The sequence below is a fragment of the Glycine max genome, chromosome 14, assembly GCF_000004515.6.
Source record: "Glycine max cultivar Williams 82 chromosome 14, Glycine_max_v4.0, whole genome shotgun sequence".
Lineage (NCBI taxonomy): Eukaryota > Viridiplantae > Streptophyta > Magnoliopsida > Fabales > Fabaceae > Glycine > Glycine max.
The window spans coordinates 9,379,554-9,396,168 of record NC_038250.2 but is presented as its reverse complement, the minus strand read 5'-3'; the positions used below and the strand labels follow the sequence as shown (position 1 = coordinate 9,396,168).

At 34.7% G+C, this 16,615-nt stretch overlaps 2 protein-coding genes across 2 annotated transcripts; one reads left to right on the top strand and one right to left on the bottom strand.

Moving 5' to 3' along the window:
* Window positions 1-9,217: 9,217 nt before the first annotated feature.
* Window positions 9,218-9,902, bottom strand: LOC121173491 (uncharacterized). The gene is made up of 2 exons (XM_041009343.1): window positions 9,595-9,902; window positions 9,218-9,495 (listed from the first exon to the last, which is right to left on the bottom strand). Exons 1-2 carry the CDS (start codon window positions 9,875-9,877, stop codon window positions 9,236-9,238), a joined length of 543 nt encoding a protein of 180 aa, XP_040865277.1. The 5' UTR covers window positions 9,878-9,902; the 3' UTR covers window positions 9,218-9,235.
* Window positions 9,903-13,142: 3,240 nt separating this feature from the next.
* On the top strand, window positions 13,143-16,539 carry IQD50 (protein IQ-DOMAIN 50). The gene is made up of 5 exons (XM_003545337.5): window positions 13,143-13,858; window positions 13,981-14,184; window positions 14,652-14,879; window positions 15,506-15,619; window positions 15,706-16,539. The coding sequence occupies exons 1-5, from the start codon at window positions 13,799-13,801 to the stop codon at window positions 16,351-16,353; spliced, it is 1,254 nt and encodes a 417-aa protein (XP_003545385.1). The 5' UTR covers window positions 13,143-13,798; the 3' UTR covers window positions 16,354-16,539.
* The last annotated feature ends 76 nt before the right edge of the window (window positions 16,540-16,615 follow it).

The following is a 16,615-nucleotide window of genomic DNA, read 5'->3' as shown; positions in this document are numbered from 1 at the left end:
GTATAAAATAAAAGAAAATACAATAAAAGGTGAAAAAACAAAAAATATCTAATTTTTCTTAAATTTTAGTCAAATAAAATGATTCATTTTATATCTCTTTGTTTGTTAATTTCCTCCTTAATTAAATAAATATGATGACTTTTAAAAATAAATTATTTGTTAGTATCTATATATTTACATAATACACATTTTTATTTTCTGTTTTCAATTCAATAAAAAAAATTACCTTGAATCTTAAAAAAATAAATGTGATTGAATTTGGAAAATAAAATTAACTGAGCTTGAATTTGTATACTAGAGGTTCACAAATGAAAAATCAGAATGTCAATTGGGTGTACAAATTGTTACTATTTGAACCCAATTTATACCATGCAAATCCCTTTCTGACAGTTTTTTTTTCCTAATCGTTACACTGTCGTTCGATTTTTCTTCTCCAGATTTTCAAACGTTACTGTGTACACAGTAACAGTCATTGTGCATATAGTAAAGTGATCATCTCACACACGCTCCATTTCCTTTTTTTTTTCTTCTCACTTTTTCCTCCTCCCTCTCTCGTGTCTCTTCATCTCCCCACTCCTCTTCACCTTTTTTCCCTTCCTCCCTCTCAGCACACTCTTCATCTCCCTCTCTTCATTTTTTTCTCTCAGTTTTCCCCTTCCCCTAAAGGGACCTTCCTTTTCCCCCTCGCAAGACCTTCCCTCTCCCTTCCGGTACTGGTGGCCCGCGACTCTTCCCCTCCCCCTCACGTGACCTTCCATCTCTCCCTCCCCCCTCGCGCGACCTTCTTCTTCCTTTAGGCATCGCTGGTCTGCAACCTTCTCCCTCCCCCTTGCACAACCTTCCTCCGACAAAGGTATTTTTTTCGTTTGTCTTTTTTGTTTTTTTTCCTTCTTAGTCAATAGGAGGTGTAATCTCGATATGTATCATTGGTGTTTTTTTTGTTGTTCCCGTGATTGGTTGTTGCCTTTGATGTGGTTTTGTTTGCAATTTTTATTTTTTTTTTAACATTGTGAAGAGATTTTCAGGGTTCTTTTACAAGAACCCATTCTCCACCCTAGAGATCTAATCACCATCTTTGTTGCAAGATCTCTACAAGACCAGATCTTAAGTAGAAGATCTTTGCTTAATATCTTGCATTAAAGATGCTCTTAGTGGTTTCATACAACTTTTTTTTTACTAAAATGAGTTATTTTATAAAACTAATCAAAGAAATGGCTCTTTAATAAAATTATTAAATTATTGGGGATGATTTTTATCACGTAGGAAGTAAAAAATATTACCTTAAAATGACATTTTGTATTTTTTTTTGTCAATATAAGAGATGTCATTCCTATGTGTAGTCAATAGGAGGTGTAATCTCGATATGTATCATTTTGTAGGTATTTAGTGTCAGTTTGAGATGACACATCTCTTATGCCGATAAAACACTTGAAAAAAATGTGCCAATTTAAGTGATGTTTCTTATTACAAGATAAATGAAAAACACAAGATGTCACTGTCACTTTGAATGACACTTCTTAAATCCTGGTTAGGAAAAAACACTCTTGCTAAGTAGTTTTCTAAAACACTCGTACTAGTAAATAGTTTTACAAAATTAACCATTTTGGTATAAAAAAAAATCTTCCATACCATTGATTCACGTTCACTCTATTTCAATTTTTAAGCATGTAAGTCACAAGCAAGTAAATGTAATTAAGATTTCATGTCTTTTTTTTTTTTTTATCAAAGAAGGTATTGATATGAAGTATCTCATTTGTCTTTTCAATTTAGGGCATTGCCTCGGTGGACAAATAACTCAAATGACAAAATGAACATGCTTTATAACCGTTATAGTAATAATAGGTTTGTTCGGTAAGTTAGGGAGTGTTTGGTTTGACTGTTTTCAGTTTTTATTTTCACTAGAAATAGAAAATGGTGATGAAAATGCATTTGGTTGGATTTTTGAAAACATTTTCAATGAAAATATTTTCTCAAACGAACCACAAATTGGAAACAATTAAATCTTGTTTTCAGTGTTTTCAGTTGAAACCATGAATCCCATTTTGGGTAAAATGAAAACGCGGTGGCAAAGAATGTAATTTTAAGCAAATCTAAAAATACATTTCCTTTTGAAAACGGATTTTCAATGTTTTTATTTCTTAAAAGCAAAAAATAAGAAGTCAAACCAAACATGTTTTCAGAATTCTAATCTTTTGAAAATGAAAACTATTTTCAGAAAATAAAAATAGAAAATGAAAATGCAAATCAAACACACCCTTATATTTTTGTTATTTGTGTGCAGTGAATATTTTACTAAGTATGGAATGACCTTTTCAGCCTTAGTTAATAAAATTTCAATAGTTACTAAAAGAAAGGGCGTGAGAGGGAAGCTAGGGATTATGAAGGTTGAAAGAAATTTGCAGCAAGGATCATTGGCATTGAGAAGGACCCAGATCGTGTTTACCGTTGGAATCAGTTCATCAATAATGAACGTAAATCAACACTAGCAGCTCTACAAATAAACCCTCAAAACACTCTCACAATGAATGGAAAATATAACATCCAATATTTAAACGTACTTAAACAAAATGTAGAAGACTTTTTTTTATAGAAAAATTACATGAAAGACCTTTTCCCCTTATTTGAAACCTCACTGCAACTACTAATGTGACACCCTCTACCCCGACATATATATAAATAAATAAAATATATTGGTAAAAAAAATCACATGGGTAAAAGGTTCACATTCACTTCAATTACCAAATAAAACTCATTAAAAACATATTCGGCTCAAAATAAGGCCGTCAAAATTTACAAAAATATTTTATTAAATCACTGAGGTGAAATAAAATAGACTAACATCATAAAATTAACATAAAAACTTGTATCCCAATGTCACATCTTATCAGAGCGTTGTGTCCTGACATCCTTCAGCACAATATTCCTTAAAGCAGTTCACCTAGTCATCTGCTCCCCCGAACACAAAGTTCAAGATCATCACAGGATCCAAACACAAACAGCAAACTGGGAGTGAATTATCACATTTCTAACTAATAGAGAAACAAGACAACTAGATATACATATCATATAAACCAAATAAAACTTACTTACACGTAATTCACGTAATTCCACCACTTTGTCATTCAAAGTTCACTTTTCATCCATCAATCACACTTTTCAATCATCAATCACATTACACAAGAATCACACGCTCTGATCAAGACATAATAACACCTCAATTTCATAATAAACAATTAGCAAGCGCATGAGACAATTATGCTAAGACTCAAGCCTACATGCAATGTGGTACCATGTCAGTGAAAAACCATCCTGGGGCGCTTAGGAGTACATAACAAGACACACTACACAATGGGTTTGCCAGGTCACTCTCACTAAGTAAGATCATAGGGAGACCAGTCAGGGTCACGATGTTTTGCGAGAATGCTCCAACCATATGGGATCAGCATAGGCTTAAAGGAGCACTCAAACCCGGTGACCCCCAAGGCCTACACTCCGAAAAGTCCGTCAGGGCCTCTCCTTCCTGATTCAGGTCCAACCCCTAAAATCATTTTAGCACACAGACACTGCTAGTGAATTATACAATACCCACGACCTCACACTCGTGTCTTAAGCACGTACAACATATTGCGCTACAATTTAACACTGGTTCCTAAATAGGAACCTACACTTTCTCTTTAACACTGGTTCCTAAATAGGAAACCTACACTTTCTCTTTAACACTACGCATTTACACTTTTCTCAAGATAACACTGGTCAGGTTATTATACAATTCACAGCTTACAACACAAATAATGTCACATCAAGAGTTAATCACACACTTATTCACAATTTCACATCTCATAATGTCACAATCCACCATCACATGTTTTCACGTATCTCACAATTCAACACCTGTTCTACTTTACACTTTTACTCAATCTCAATAACAATATTATAATCTCAAGGCAACATATCATTCCACAATTCATCACATATTTCATTTATAAGCATTGCTCATGAATTATACAATACCACGACCTCACACTCATGTTTCAAACATGTTTAACACAATTGCACTACAATTTAACACCGGTTCCTAACTAGGAACCTACACTTTCTCTTTAACACTGCGCATAAACATTGGTCGGGTTATTGTATAATTCATAGTTCACGATATAATTAATGTAACATCAAGTGTTAACACATCCACTTATTCACAATCGAATAGCATGTTCATACTTTAACATCTCATAACATCATATCAACCATCTCATAACATTCCCAATGATATTCATAAGATACAACATACACATGTTCATGAAATTTAACCATAATATTCTCAAACTCCAACACATAATAATTTTTGGAATCATACTATAACACTCTACAATATTATTTACATAAATTATTAATATAAATAGCTACCTCTATATCTATAAACTAGCATACATCATATTGAATCACAAATTTCAAAGTAAGCTTTCAATGCACAAATTCTAAATAATTATATGAACACTTTGGTCAGATTCAATTATGATATTAATTTTTTAAAATTATGTATAAAAACCTAAACAGCAAGAAAAAGAGAAAATACAAAATCAATATCTCTCTCTAAATTTCTCCTTACTTTATTTCATCAATTCATATTAATTAGAAAAAGTACTCGATTTATAGGGTTCACGCTCAACACAATAGCATATCAATTTCACAAAAATTGGTCTGTCAAACATATATAATTCACTGTAATAATTATAAGGATAAAATGAAAATTACAAAAACACCTCAAAACTCATTTCAATTGATATCTCTAAGGATCCTTACACATGTTCTCACTAATTTCCAATTGTAAATAACTCATCCCTTACCTCTAAGCGGACTCACGTGTCTTTCGACAGCGATAGCAGCATCTCTAGCGGTTCCCTGAGATTCCTTCAGTTATTCTTCTGACTGCTCCGATAGAATTCCCAAACGTCAGAGAGACAAAAAAGAGATTGAAACCTTCACGTGTACTGTCTTCATGAGATTCCTTTTTCTCCATCCACAAATATTATCTCGCAAATCCCAACGGTAGACGTGTGCACAATTGAATTTTGAACAACATATCCAAATTTCATGAAAATCCAACGGTTAACAAATCTGAGATCTTAATTTTACTGAAACCGTTTTGGGTTTCTACGGGAAAGGAAAATGCTACAATGCGAAAGGTATTTCTCTCAGCTCAATAACGATATCAAAATTTCCAACGGTGAGAATTCTCGTAATTGGGCTGCGAATGTAGTGATCGAATTTGACGACGATCCAACGGTGAACGATTCCAAGATCATCGTTTTTCTGAGACAGGTTAGGTGGTCTGCGGGAAAAAGAGAGGATTTTGTGAGGAGAGAGAAGAAACAACATTGTGAGACAGAGGAGGCTGAGAAGTCAGTCTGAAAACTGACCTAGCATGTTGCTTTTTATAGTTAGGGGCATTTACGACTTATTATTTACTCTATTTATTTATTTATTATTATTTTATAAAAATAAACTTTATTTTATTCTCTATCAAACAAATAAATAAAATACCCTTTTATTTTCTCTCAAATCATTATTTTTATTAATAATTATATCTCCTTATTTATTTATTTATAAAATCTCATCATATTTTTTAAAACTCTATTTATTTATAAATAACAATCCTTCTTAATCTAGTTTACGAAAATTGGGATGTCACAACTAAACTATATGAAATTGCTGTGGAGACGGCAAAAGCACCAGTTTGGGATCTTTTTAGAAACTATTTACCAAAAGGGGGCTGTTTTAAAACTATTTACTGGAGAGGTCTGTTTTTATTTGTATTGCGCCAAAGGCAGAGGCGCAATTCAACGGGGAGCTAACAAGTGGCATTGATTTGTTGTGTCAAAAGCTTTGCGTAATGGGTTGCTACACATGCAGTGGCACAACCACTTTTGGACAGGCTATGGCAGTGTTGACTGCTTTGGACAGCGCATGACCAGCTAAAAAGGTGTTGTGGCATGTCAGTTGGAGCAACCCTTTGCTTAAATTACCTAAGTACAACGTATTGCACCATTACTACCAGCTCAATACATGCCTATATAAACGAGACACACTTTCTGCTACATTTCCGCATCTCTCCAATTTTCTTTCTCTGGTACATTTTCGCATCTCTCCAATTTTCTTTCTCTCTATATTACAGCTTTGTTGATATTTCTTCTGTGGGGTAAAAATCGGTAATATATTTATTAAATTTTTATTAATTTGTATTATTTTTTATGTTATTATAGTTAATGAAAATTATTGATGACATTATTGATTTATTTTGTAGGTTTTATTATAAAAATGAGTTATTCGATTATTGTTCTGGTTTATTTGAATGGAAGAATATTTCAAAGTGACAACAACATCATATTTGAAGGCCCTAAAAAAGCTATTCAAATTAAACGAGGTGTAACTTTTGATGGGTTAAAAAAAAATTCGTGATAAGGTAAAATTAGATAAAAATGAAAGTATATCTACTATGATTTGTCTATTTTTAGTTGTAGGTAAATATATTGTATTGCAAATTTGTGACGATGAATATGTTGAAACAATAATTGAAAGTTTTCATCAACAACAAGAAATAAGTGTCATTGAATTGTGTGTTGAAGTAGATGCTGCCGGTGCTTCTGCGTTGAATGTGGCAAATTTACTATTATCATGTAGGAATAATATAGTTGGCAATGAATCAAAAGTTCAAAGATTTGCAATAAATTTAGATGATGATTCTGACGATGATGATTACATGATATTTAATTCATATGTTGAGGACTCGTTGGATGAGGAGGAAGATATCGATGATATATCTGACACAGATGAAGAAGGTATATTTAATTAAATAATATTCTAATCTTATAATATTTTAATCTTATATCTAATTCATAAATACTTTTGAGAAAAACCCGTATATTAAGATTTATTTGCATGTGGAAGTGGGACTGCATTTTGGGAATCTGCTTCTAATTATAGTAACATTAATTGGAGTCATCCGGATGAAAAAAATATATGTGGTTTCGATATGGGATCAACCTTCAATATTGGCCAAGAATTGTTTGTTGGCATGAAATTTGAAAGCAAAAATGCAGTAAAAGAATGCACTGCAACAATATGTTATGAAAGTGCAACAAACTTTTAAAGTTGTTGAATCAAAATCACAAAAATATGTTGTTTGCTGCACAAATTGAAATGATGACATCCTATGCCCTTTTTATATGAGGGCAATTGTATCTAAAATAACTGATACATGAAAAGTTACGCAGTGGGGGGGACCGCACAAGTGTTTGAATATAAGTATAACACAAGACCATGACAAACTAGATTCTGATTTGATTGCTACGTGTGTAGTAGGTATGATTTTAACTATTTTAATTATTCATGTTTGTTTATCATTGATTTGGTTTATGTTGATAATTAATTTTTGTTATAATTATTTTCATAGGGATGATTAAAGAAGATCTGTCATTGAAAATTTCTTTGATTCAAGAAAGGATCAGTGGTATGTTTAACTATAAAATTTCATACAGAAAGGCCTGAAAGGCTAAACAAAAGGCCATTATGATTGAGTAGGGTGATTGGGATGAATCTTATGGCCAACTTTCGCCATGGTTGAAACACATGCAAAATCATTGTCCAGGATCGTATTATCAAATATGTGACGATGATTTTGTAGTTGGCAATATGGTGAGTCGTGAATACTGTCAGTTCTATCGAGTATTTTGGACTTTTGGTCAATGTAAAGAGGCTTTCAAGTATTGAAAGCCAATCATACAAGTCGACGGTACATTCTTGTACGGAAAATATCGTGGGACGCTGTTAATGGCAACAACACAAGATGGAAATGACCATGTTTTTCCGCTCGCATTTGATGTGGTTGAGGGAGAAACATTAACAGCATGGTCATGGTTTTTGGCACACTTGCATGAACATGTCACGGATAAAGATGGTATATATCTTATTTCTGATCGTCATGCAAGTATAAAGTCAGTCATTGCTAATGAAGCACTTGGGTGGCAACCTCCCCATGCTTATCATTTTACTGCGTGCGACATATCGCAAACAATTTCAACCACAAGTTCAAGAATGAGAAACAAAAACAAATGTTGAAAAAATTAGGTAAGATTTGTCTTATAATATATCTTATTTTTTATGATAATTTTACTGAAATTGGTAATGACTAACGTGCAGGATACACTCCTTGCAAGCATATATTCGATAGGAATTTTGATAAATTTTGTGATTTGAGTCCTACCATAAAAACATGGATCGACAAGATTTCAAAAAAAAAAATGGACCATGGCATATGACAGAGGAGGGCGTAGGTACGGTCATATGACAACTAATCTATCTGAATGTGTAAATAAAGTTTTTAGAGGTTGCCACAACATACCAATAATTGCCCTTGTGAAGTCAACATACAATAGATGTCGACAATATTTTGTAGACCACGATCGTAAAGCTCAAAGAGAATTACAAAGCGGTTAGATTTATTGCTCGAAGGTTATGAAAGAGATTCAGAAAAATCAAGAAAATGCTTGTTCTCACATTGTCCGCATTTATGATATTCAGAGAACAATATTTGAAGTTGAGGAGGCTTACGATCCTATGTCTCAACGAGGTACATAAAAGTGGTCAGTTAACTTAAATGACCGTTACTGCCAATGCGGGCAATTTAGTACGTACCATTATCCATGTTCCCATATTATCGCTGTGTGTGGTGTTGTCAGCATCAACTTCTATCAATACGTAGATGTTGTATACACAAATGATCACATCTTACGTGCTTACTCTCCACCGTGGTGGCCCCTGGGGAACGAGGATGCGATTCCTCCATCTGATGCGTCGTGGACACTTGTGCCTAATCCAAGTTTTAATCGTATGAAAGGAAGACCAAGATCAATACGGTTAAGGAATGAGATGGATTGGAGGGAACCTTCTCAAACTTGTCAAAAATGTGGTAGATATGGTGTACAAGGACACAATCGACGCAATTGTCCTCTACAATCTAATCAGGGCAGTTGTTAACGCTATGGTCTGCATGTGATTAGTTATCATTATCCGATTCAATTCATGATTTTTATTGATGTTGTTTGCTCAATTTTGTTACAAACATCTTCTAATTAATTCAAACAATTTAAAATAAAACTAATCAATCATCATCATCATCATCATCATGTGTGTTATGGCGGGAGGACATCCCACATGGTCGCTCCCATCTCCGAGCTTGTCAATCTGGATTCCTTCTCCTATCGCCTTTTCTTTCATCAGCCTTAACAGAAAATTGATTACCAAAATCTATTCCTAATAAATCAGTAATGTTAGGAATGTTTCCCGACACAGTCCATGGAGGGCCCATTGGGGCGTTAGGCGTTGATATCTGACAACCATGTGCAAATGAAGGGGTTCCCGCAGGAGAAAGAGACCCAAATAAGTCAGCCATAACATATCCTGGTTGTAGCGGAGGTTGCGTTCCAATGAAATATGCATCTACATATCACAATATATAACATAATAAATAAACAATAAATTAAATAAAATACAATATTAATGAACATTATAAATTAAATTAATACAAAAATTGCGTACCTGATGAAGTTCCGCTTTGATATGGGTACGGATACAGGGATGACATTTGAGACGGCTCTTGGGTGAACTGATCAGGTGTGTAATACATTCCATGTTGGCGCTCTGGCATCGCAGGAATAACATGTGCTTCTGCATCCACACTTTCCCTACGTTGCCCTAAACCTTGGGTCTCCACACTCCTACCCAACATATCAAACTGTTGACGTTCAAATTGTGGAACCAAAGAAGGAGCTTCTTCACGTGCCTCAATAATTTTATCCTCTTCCTCAGTTAAAAGAGTCATCTTATCAAGGCACGGTGCCAAATCGTCCAAATTTGACACCCTTCTCCTATATGGGGACAACATGAACTGCATTGTTTCTATAATTTCACCCTGCATATAAATTCTTGTTAAATAATACATATATTTAGAAAATGTATGTAAATAATAACCACTTTTTTTAATATTAAAAATAAATAAGTAAGACCTACAATAATTAATAAATATCATTAGTCCTCTTCTTGCATGTTGTCGGCTGATATACAATTTGGTTTGACGCCTAAACCACTTCATATACTCAGAATTCACACTGAAGGGCCCAACTTGTGGTGGCGTTTCTTGAAACCGTCTTTCATAGCGACTATTCCATTCACTAAGCGTTTGCTGTAGTCGCCTCCAATTATGTCCACTCTTTTCTTTTAGTGTTAGGCCATGTATATTGCTAGGTTGCAATGAAGGGCCAGGTATAGGTTGTTGCAGTCCAAATTGCCTCATGACTTTATCTGGCTGATGTCATTCAACAACATTGAAACAAATCATCGGCACTACATATCTCCAAATTGTAGACCCAGCAAAACATAAATGACTCAACAACGCTTGGACTTCTTCGGAGTAAGGGACCCACAAAAACTACAAGGCAATTTAAAAATTCGTTAAATAATTACAAATAATAACATTGTTCATTTGAAAAATGTATACTTAGTTACATCGCCCTTTTTCATGGTGTCTAATTTAAAACGATAGTGTTCCACACTATCATTGGCCATATGAGAATTTCTATTTTCTAACCATCTGTGTAACAATTATGCAACAATAAATAATAATGTGTTACATACAATAATAATTAAAATTATAAATGAAGTCTATAATTTAAAAATTGTGTACCTATAGCCAAGTGGATTGTTTTGTTGTTGTGGAGGCACAATCGATGGGACTAATTTAGGGCATCGTTCCCATGCCCACAATTGAATTAAGAGAATGTAACTGCCAATAGATTGCACATTATAATCTGTTGCAGCAGCTCCCCACGCATAAGTACTGCACCCTTCAAAAGCTACTAGAAATTGCAAATATCTCATGGGGACTCTTTTACTACTTTTATCCACCAACAAGACACCTCCAATAAATCTCAAAATCCAAGCACGTGCAAACATTTTGAGGTGCTCTTCCTCGTCCACATAGTCCTGGATATTTGCAAATTCTGAAGCCAACCAACTTAATTTCAATGTGTTTTAGTCAGCCAATGCATTAGCATTTGGCCTGACTCCAAGGTATTGTTCACACATATCAATCCCATCAATATTTGTGCTGCCAATTAAAGAATTGCCATCCACAGGAAGACCTAGCAACACAGACACATCTTGTAGTGTGATGGTGGCCTTCCCACACGACAAATGAAAGGTGTGTGTCTCTGGCCTCCACCTTTCAACAAAGGTATTTACAATTCCTCCATTGATTTTGATTCTACACAATTTTATTGTTGTGTATAATCGAGACTGTTGTAACAGAGGAATAATTTCTGCCATTGGTTGTTCTATACCCTGATAAGTTGGAATCGCTTGTCTCATTCTTAATTTTCTATATGCATCCTCGTTCCTAATATGTTGGGGATACATGTTGTTTTTGCATCCACAATACATCATTTTCACGTGGTCCACACACCACATCAAAACTCGATGAGGAGGATGATGAACTTGCCATAAACATAATTAAATTTATTTAAAACCTTATTAACAACAACAAATATCACAAACAATTTAAAAATTCCATTTACAATCTCACATATAATAATTAAGTTACATAACAACTTTAAAAAAATCACAATATCACACATTACAAAAAATTGTAAAAAGCTAATATTCCAAATAAATTTCTAAACCAAAAAGGTTAATAAAATCGTTTGGTTACAAACTACACTTATTTATATTTTTTTCTATTAATTTTTTCGTTATCATAACATGCATCAAATGTCATCTTTATATATAAATCAGAGTAGTCATGTTAAATGAGAATAAGGACTTTTTTACAAGAGTGTTTTTACATTTTTTTTTTAAAAAAAAGTATTTTTTAGATTTTTTAGAACTTTTTATCTCTTTTGATCTATTTTTTATCTTTATTTCTAAATTGAATTTCAATAGTTTTTTTTAAATATCAATAGTTATAAATAACCTTATCTTAATATAAATTATTTATCATAAATTTAAAATATAATTTACAAGTTTAAAATATTTATTTATTATGAAATTTAATAATAATATAATTTTTATATTAAAAATATTTATTTATTATAAATTTTAATTATATAAAATAAATAATTATTTTATATATTGGCCAATTAAAACATTAATTATCTATCTTTAAATAACTAGCATTTGATGTCAATTAATTCTCCGTCCGTATATAATAATACATCCGTGTGAAGACTCATTTTCCTTTGTATTTATAACAATATATAATGAGAATAATTTCATTTGGTCTCCACACTTTGTCACGACTATTTTACACCCATTAATTATTCTGAATCCACTACTCCCTTTTTATCACTTTTTTCTTCTCATTTTCTATTTATCTTTCTTCTTTATTGTATTTTATTTTATAAAAAATGTGGAGACACAAACGTAATTTTTCCTAGACTCTCTACAAGTGAAATAAAATTAAAAATAAAGTAAAAACGTGTTATGGGGAATCATGCATGTCATAAAGGTAAAATTATATTTAACTTTTTAATTTTATAACGTTAGTATTATATCTATCAATAAAAAAACAAATTGAAAAAATTGAGGGGGGCTAACATGCCCCCTGAACATGCCGTACTCATTAAATATTTTAAATGTACACATAATATCACCTATTTTAATATATGTAAGTGTCATTAGCAATAATAAAAAATATGAACTTAAGCTATGATGAGAGACAGATGAAACTACAAGAGAGAGAGTAAGTTGGGATGGAAGGGAGCAAAAAAAACTTACCGGGAAGAAGGAAGCTGAGGAGGGTGTTTGCTGCAACTGAGGGAAGTGAGGAAACAACATGCATTTTTACTTTACAAACGGGGAAGGAGCAAGGAGTATTGCTCCAAGAGGTTTGGCGCAACACCCTCACATACGTACTTGCACATTGTGTAACACCTGCGCCCTACCTTAGCCTATACTGACCAAAAGTGGTTGTGCCACTGCATGTGTAGAACAATCTCTTTTGATAAATAGTTTTTAAAGAGACCCCAAACCGGTGTTTTTGCCCTCCGAAGACCATTGTACTGTGGATGGTTGAACAACGACACCTGGAGATTCTGGCAAAGAGCTCGCTATCGCCAATGAATGGCTCACGATTGCAAGAGAAAGTTGTGTCAAAAAAATCATTAAACTCCCTCCCTGTTTTCATTAGAGTTGCTTCTCCATCTGCTTTTTTTATTTATTTCCTTTAACAACATCGTTTGTTTATTATTTATTATTTCCTTTCACTTTGTTCTTTCTCGTGCATTCCAAAACCTTTTCCGCCACTACTCACAGTCACAGTCACTGAGACCGAAGGCTTTTGATTTTCATTCTCTTTCATTCCCCATAGGAGCGGGGCCCACATTGGAAATGGAACGACGTCGTGCGATGGAGCGAGCGAGCGAGCGAGAGAGAGAGGAAGACAACTGTGCTGTCCGTTGCACGTTTTGAAATTCAAATCTCAGAAAAACGGCACACACTACACAACCCCACAACCACTCACTCAAATCAAAACAACCCACTCTCACTCATCATTACATTAAACTCTGTCTCTGTCTCTCTCTCCAACATCATTCACTTCATTATTGCACCCTTCAGTTTCTACTCACTACTCTTAACTCAACCCAACACAAAACTACTACTATCTCTCTTCATTTAGTTTATCAATTCTATCTCCCCTTTCAAAGAAAGTCACCTAAAGTTCGCATCTTCAACACCGCCAGAACCAAAAATGGGTGCATCTGGAAAATGGGTAAAAGCATTAATCGGACTCAACAACAAGAACGACCTCGTAAGTTACACTTGTTCTTTCTAGCTAGCTAGCTAGATAGCAAGCAACCATCTTCATTATTACTACTTCTTTTTTGGTGGTAGCAATTGAGTGACTAAGAAAGAAAATTGATGTGTATGTAGGGTGGGAAGAAGAAGAAGTGGAGGCTGTGGAAGATTTCTTCTGCAGGGGAAAACAGATCTCAAGACTACGACTACGCTAGCGTGGCTTCGGATTCTTTCAATGCTGCGGTGGCCACTGTGGTCAGAGCTCCGCCCAAGGATTTCAAACTACTCAAGCAAGAATGGGCCGCCACCCGAATCCAAACCGCTTTCCGCGCCTTCTTGGTATGTTCTTTTTACAATTTGGATTTAGGCCTATCTCCATCCCAAAATCTAACTCCTGAGAGTGAGGAGGATTGTCTCTCACTTATATATACTATTTCAGTACATGTTTGGATTAAAGTTTATGAGTAAACTTAAGTTTGCAAAAGCAATCGAAGTCCTGCTTTTACAAAACTGAGTTTCCAGGAAAAATTGTAATGTGCAATGGTACTTTTGATGGTAACCAAACATGTCAGAAAATTGAGTTTATTACTCTAAAAAAAGTACATTCAGCACCCACTGATAAGTACCTTTTTTTGAACGGTTAACCGAACATGCCCTTAGTCATGTCACTGGTCGATGTGAGATCTTGGACAGTAAGCTAATGCTTTATTCATTTCAGTGTTTTTTTTTTGTTCACTGGATGTGGAAATTTGAAACTTGCTTGCTTGATATGTTGGATTTTTATGATTGGATTGTTATGATTGTAGGCAAGAAGGGCACTGAGGGCATTGAAGGGAGTGGTGAGACTTCAAGCTCTTGTACGAGGTAGACTCGTGAGGAAGCAGGCTGCGGTCACATTGAGGTGCATGCAGGCCTTGGTTCGTGTCCAGGCTCGTGTAAGAGCTCGGCGCGTGCGAATGTCTATTGAGGGCCAAGCAGTGCAGAACATGCTCAATGAACGCCGCACCAAGGCTGAACTCATCAAACAAGCTGAGGTAGTACAATATCATAATTTGTATGCACAAAACTTTGATACAGTTGTGTTGGGTGTTTTTTTAATCCTTCCCGGACAATTGAGGGGCAGAATTGAAGTTTTTACCTTGCTATAACCTATGCTGATCTTTAATAGAAACATGCAGGAAATTGTGTAGACAAAACATAAATGCTGTTCTATAGGTGTTTTTGGTACTGATTCAAGCAGAATTGTAGTTTTGTAACGTGTGCTGCCTTTTATTTGAAATCTTTATTACACAAATTACTGAAATAAAAAGTAATTTGTAAAAAAAATAATTCTGATCAGAGAAAAACACCAAAAGCACTTAAGTCTTAAACTATTTTTGGATTTTACTAGGGTCTGATTGTAAACCGAGTTTTGCCTCAATTTTGTTTTGAAACTCAGTTTGAAATAGAAGTAACGGGGAGGGTTGCTTTTGCAAACTTAATTTTTAAAATGAAGGTTATTCAAATTTAAGTTTGCATACTTTAATCCAAACAAGTACTTAGAAACTATGTCCAAGTTTTGTCAAATTGCTAAATCATCAACCATACCATACAAAATTGTTTCACAGACCTCACCTCTACATAATGTTTTGTGAGAAATATTTTGGGAACATGCATGCAGGAAGGCTGGTGTGATAGCAAAGGATCATTGGAAGATGTCAAGACAAAATTACAGATGAGGCAAGAAGGAGCTTTCAAGAGGGAGAGAGCAATTGCATACTCTCTTGCCCACAAGGTAACCATAGACAGAGAAAATATGCTGTGTAACCTTTTTGTTTTTCCAACTTATTAATAAATATGTTTAATCCTTGGCTTTTGCAGCAATGGAGATCAACCCCCATCTCTAATTCAAGAGCAAATGCCACTCTCAACAATCAGGATACGGACAAGGCAAACTGGGGATGGAGTTGGTTGGAACGTTGGATGGCAGCTAAGCCATGGGAGAGTAGATTAATGGAACAAACCCATCATGCTAATGCCACAGAGAAGACCCCTCCTCCTCCGCCAAAGAAATGTGTTGACTCCTCAAATTCAAAAACATCAGAACCATGCAATGTCAAAATCAGAAAGAACAATGTCAGCACAAGGATCTCTGCTAGACCTCCCCTTATTTGGCAAGCTAATCATTTGTCCTCAAGTCCAAGTTCCGAGTTTCACTATGATGAGAGCTCTAATTCATCCTCAATATGCACTTCTACAACGCCAATATCTGGGAGTGCTGCATTGCCCTGTGACAGGACAGAGGATACTAACAACACAAGGCCTAGTTACATGAACCTCACCGAGTCAACCAAGGCGAAGCAGAAAACCAACAACCATCAATACAATAGATCTCATAGGCAGCAGTCCATGGATGAGTTCCAGTTTCTCAAAAGAACAGCGGTTTTCTCTAATGGTGCTTCTGACCCTTCAACCAACTTCTGTAGGCCTCTTTACCTACCAACCTACATGGATAAGAGGTCACAGTGAAAGGGTCTTGATTCAATTGATTGATCCTCTCTGTTGTATTTATTTTCAAGAAGTTCAACACTTCAACATCTTGTTGTTCAATGGTCTGTTAATTGAATTACAACTGTAGCAGTGGTGTTTGTGCTTTCCCTAAGCAATTCTACTTTAGGGGGATTTGTATAATCAATTGTTAATTTTTCATGGGTATCATGATATATCAAGAGAACTGCAAGGCCTAAACAAAGTATAAAATTGAAGAGAGTGAGACCCAGCAATTAGTGGG

Excerpts from the sequence above, each read along its gene's own strand:
- LOC121173491 (XM_041009343.1), bottom strand. The coding sequence starts at position 9,877 with ATGACTCTTTTAACTGAGGAAGAGGATAAAATTATTGAGGCACGTGAA. Across the intron at positions 9,496-9,594 it reads TCAAAGCGGAACTTCATCAG|ATGCATATTTCATTGGAACG; the intron begins GTACGCAATTTT and ends TGTGATATGTAG.
- IQD50 (XM_003545337.5), top strand. The coding sequence starts at position 13,799 with ATGGGTGCATCTGGAAAATGGGTAAAAGCATTAATCGGACTCAACAAC. Across the intron at positions 13,859-13,980 it reads TCAACAACAAGAACGACCTC|GGTGGGAAGAAGAAGAAGTG; the intron begins GTAAGTTACACT and ends ATGTGTATGTAG. Across the intron at positions 14,880-15,505 it reads AACTCATCAAACAAGCTGAG|GAAGGCTGGTGTGATAGCAA; the intron begins GTAGTACAATAT and ends ACATGCATGCAG.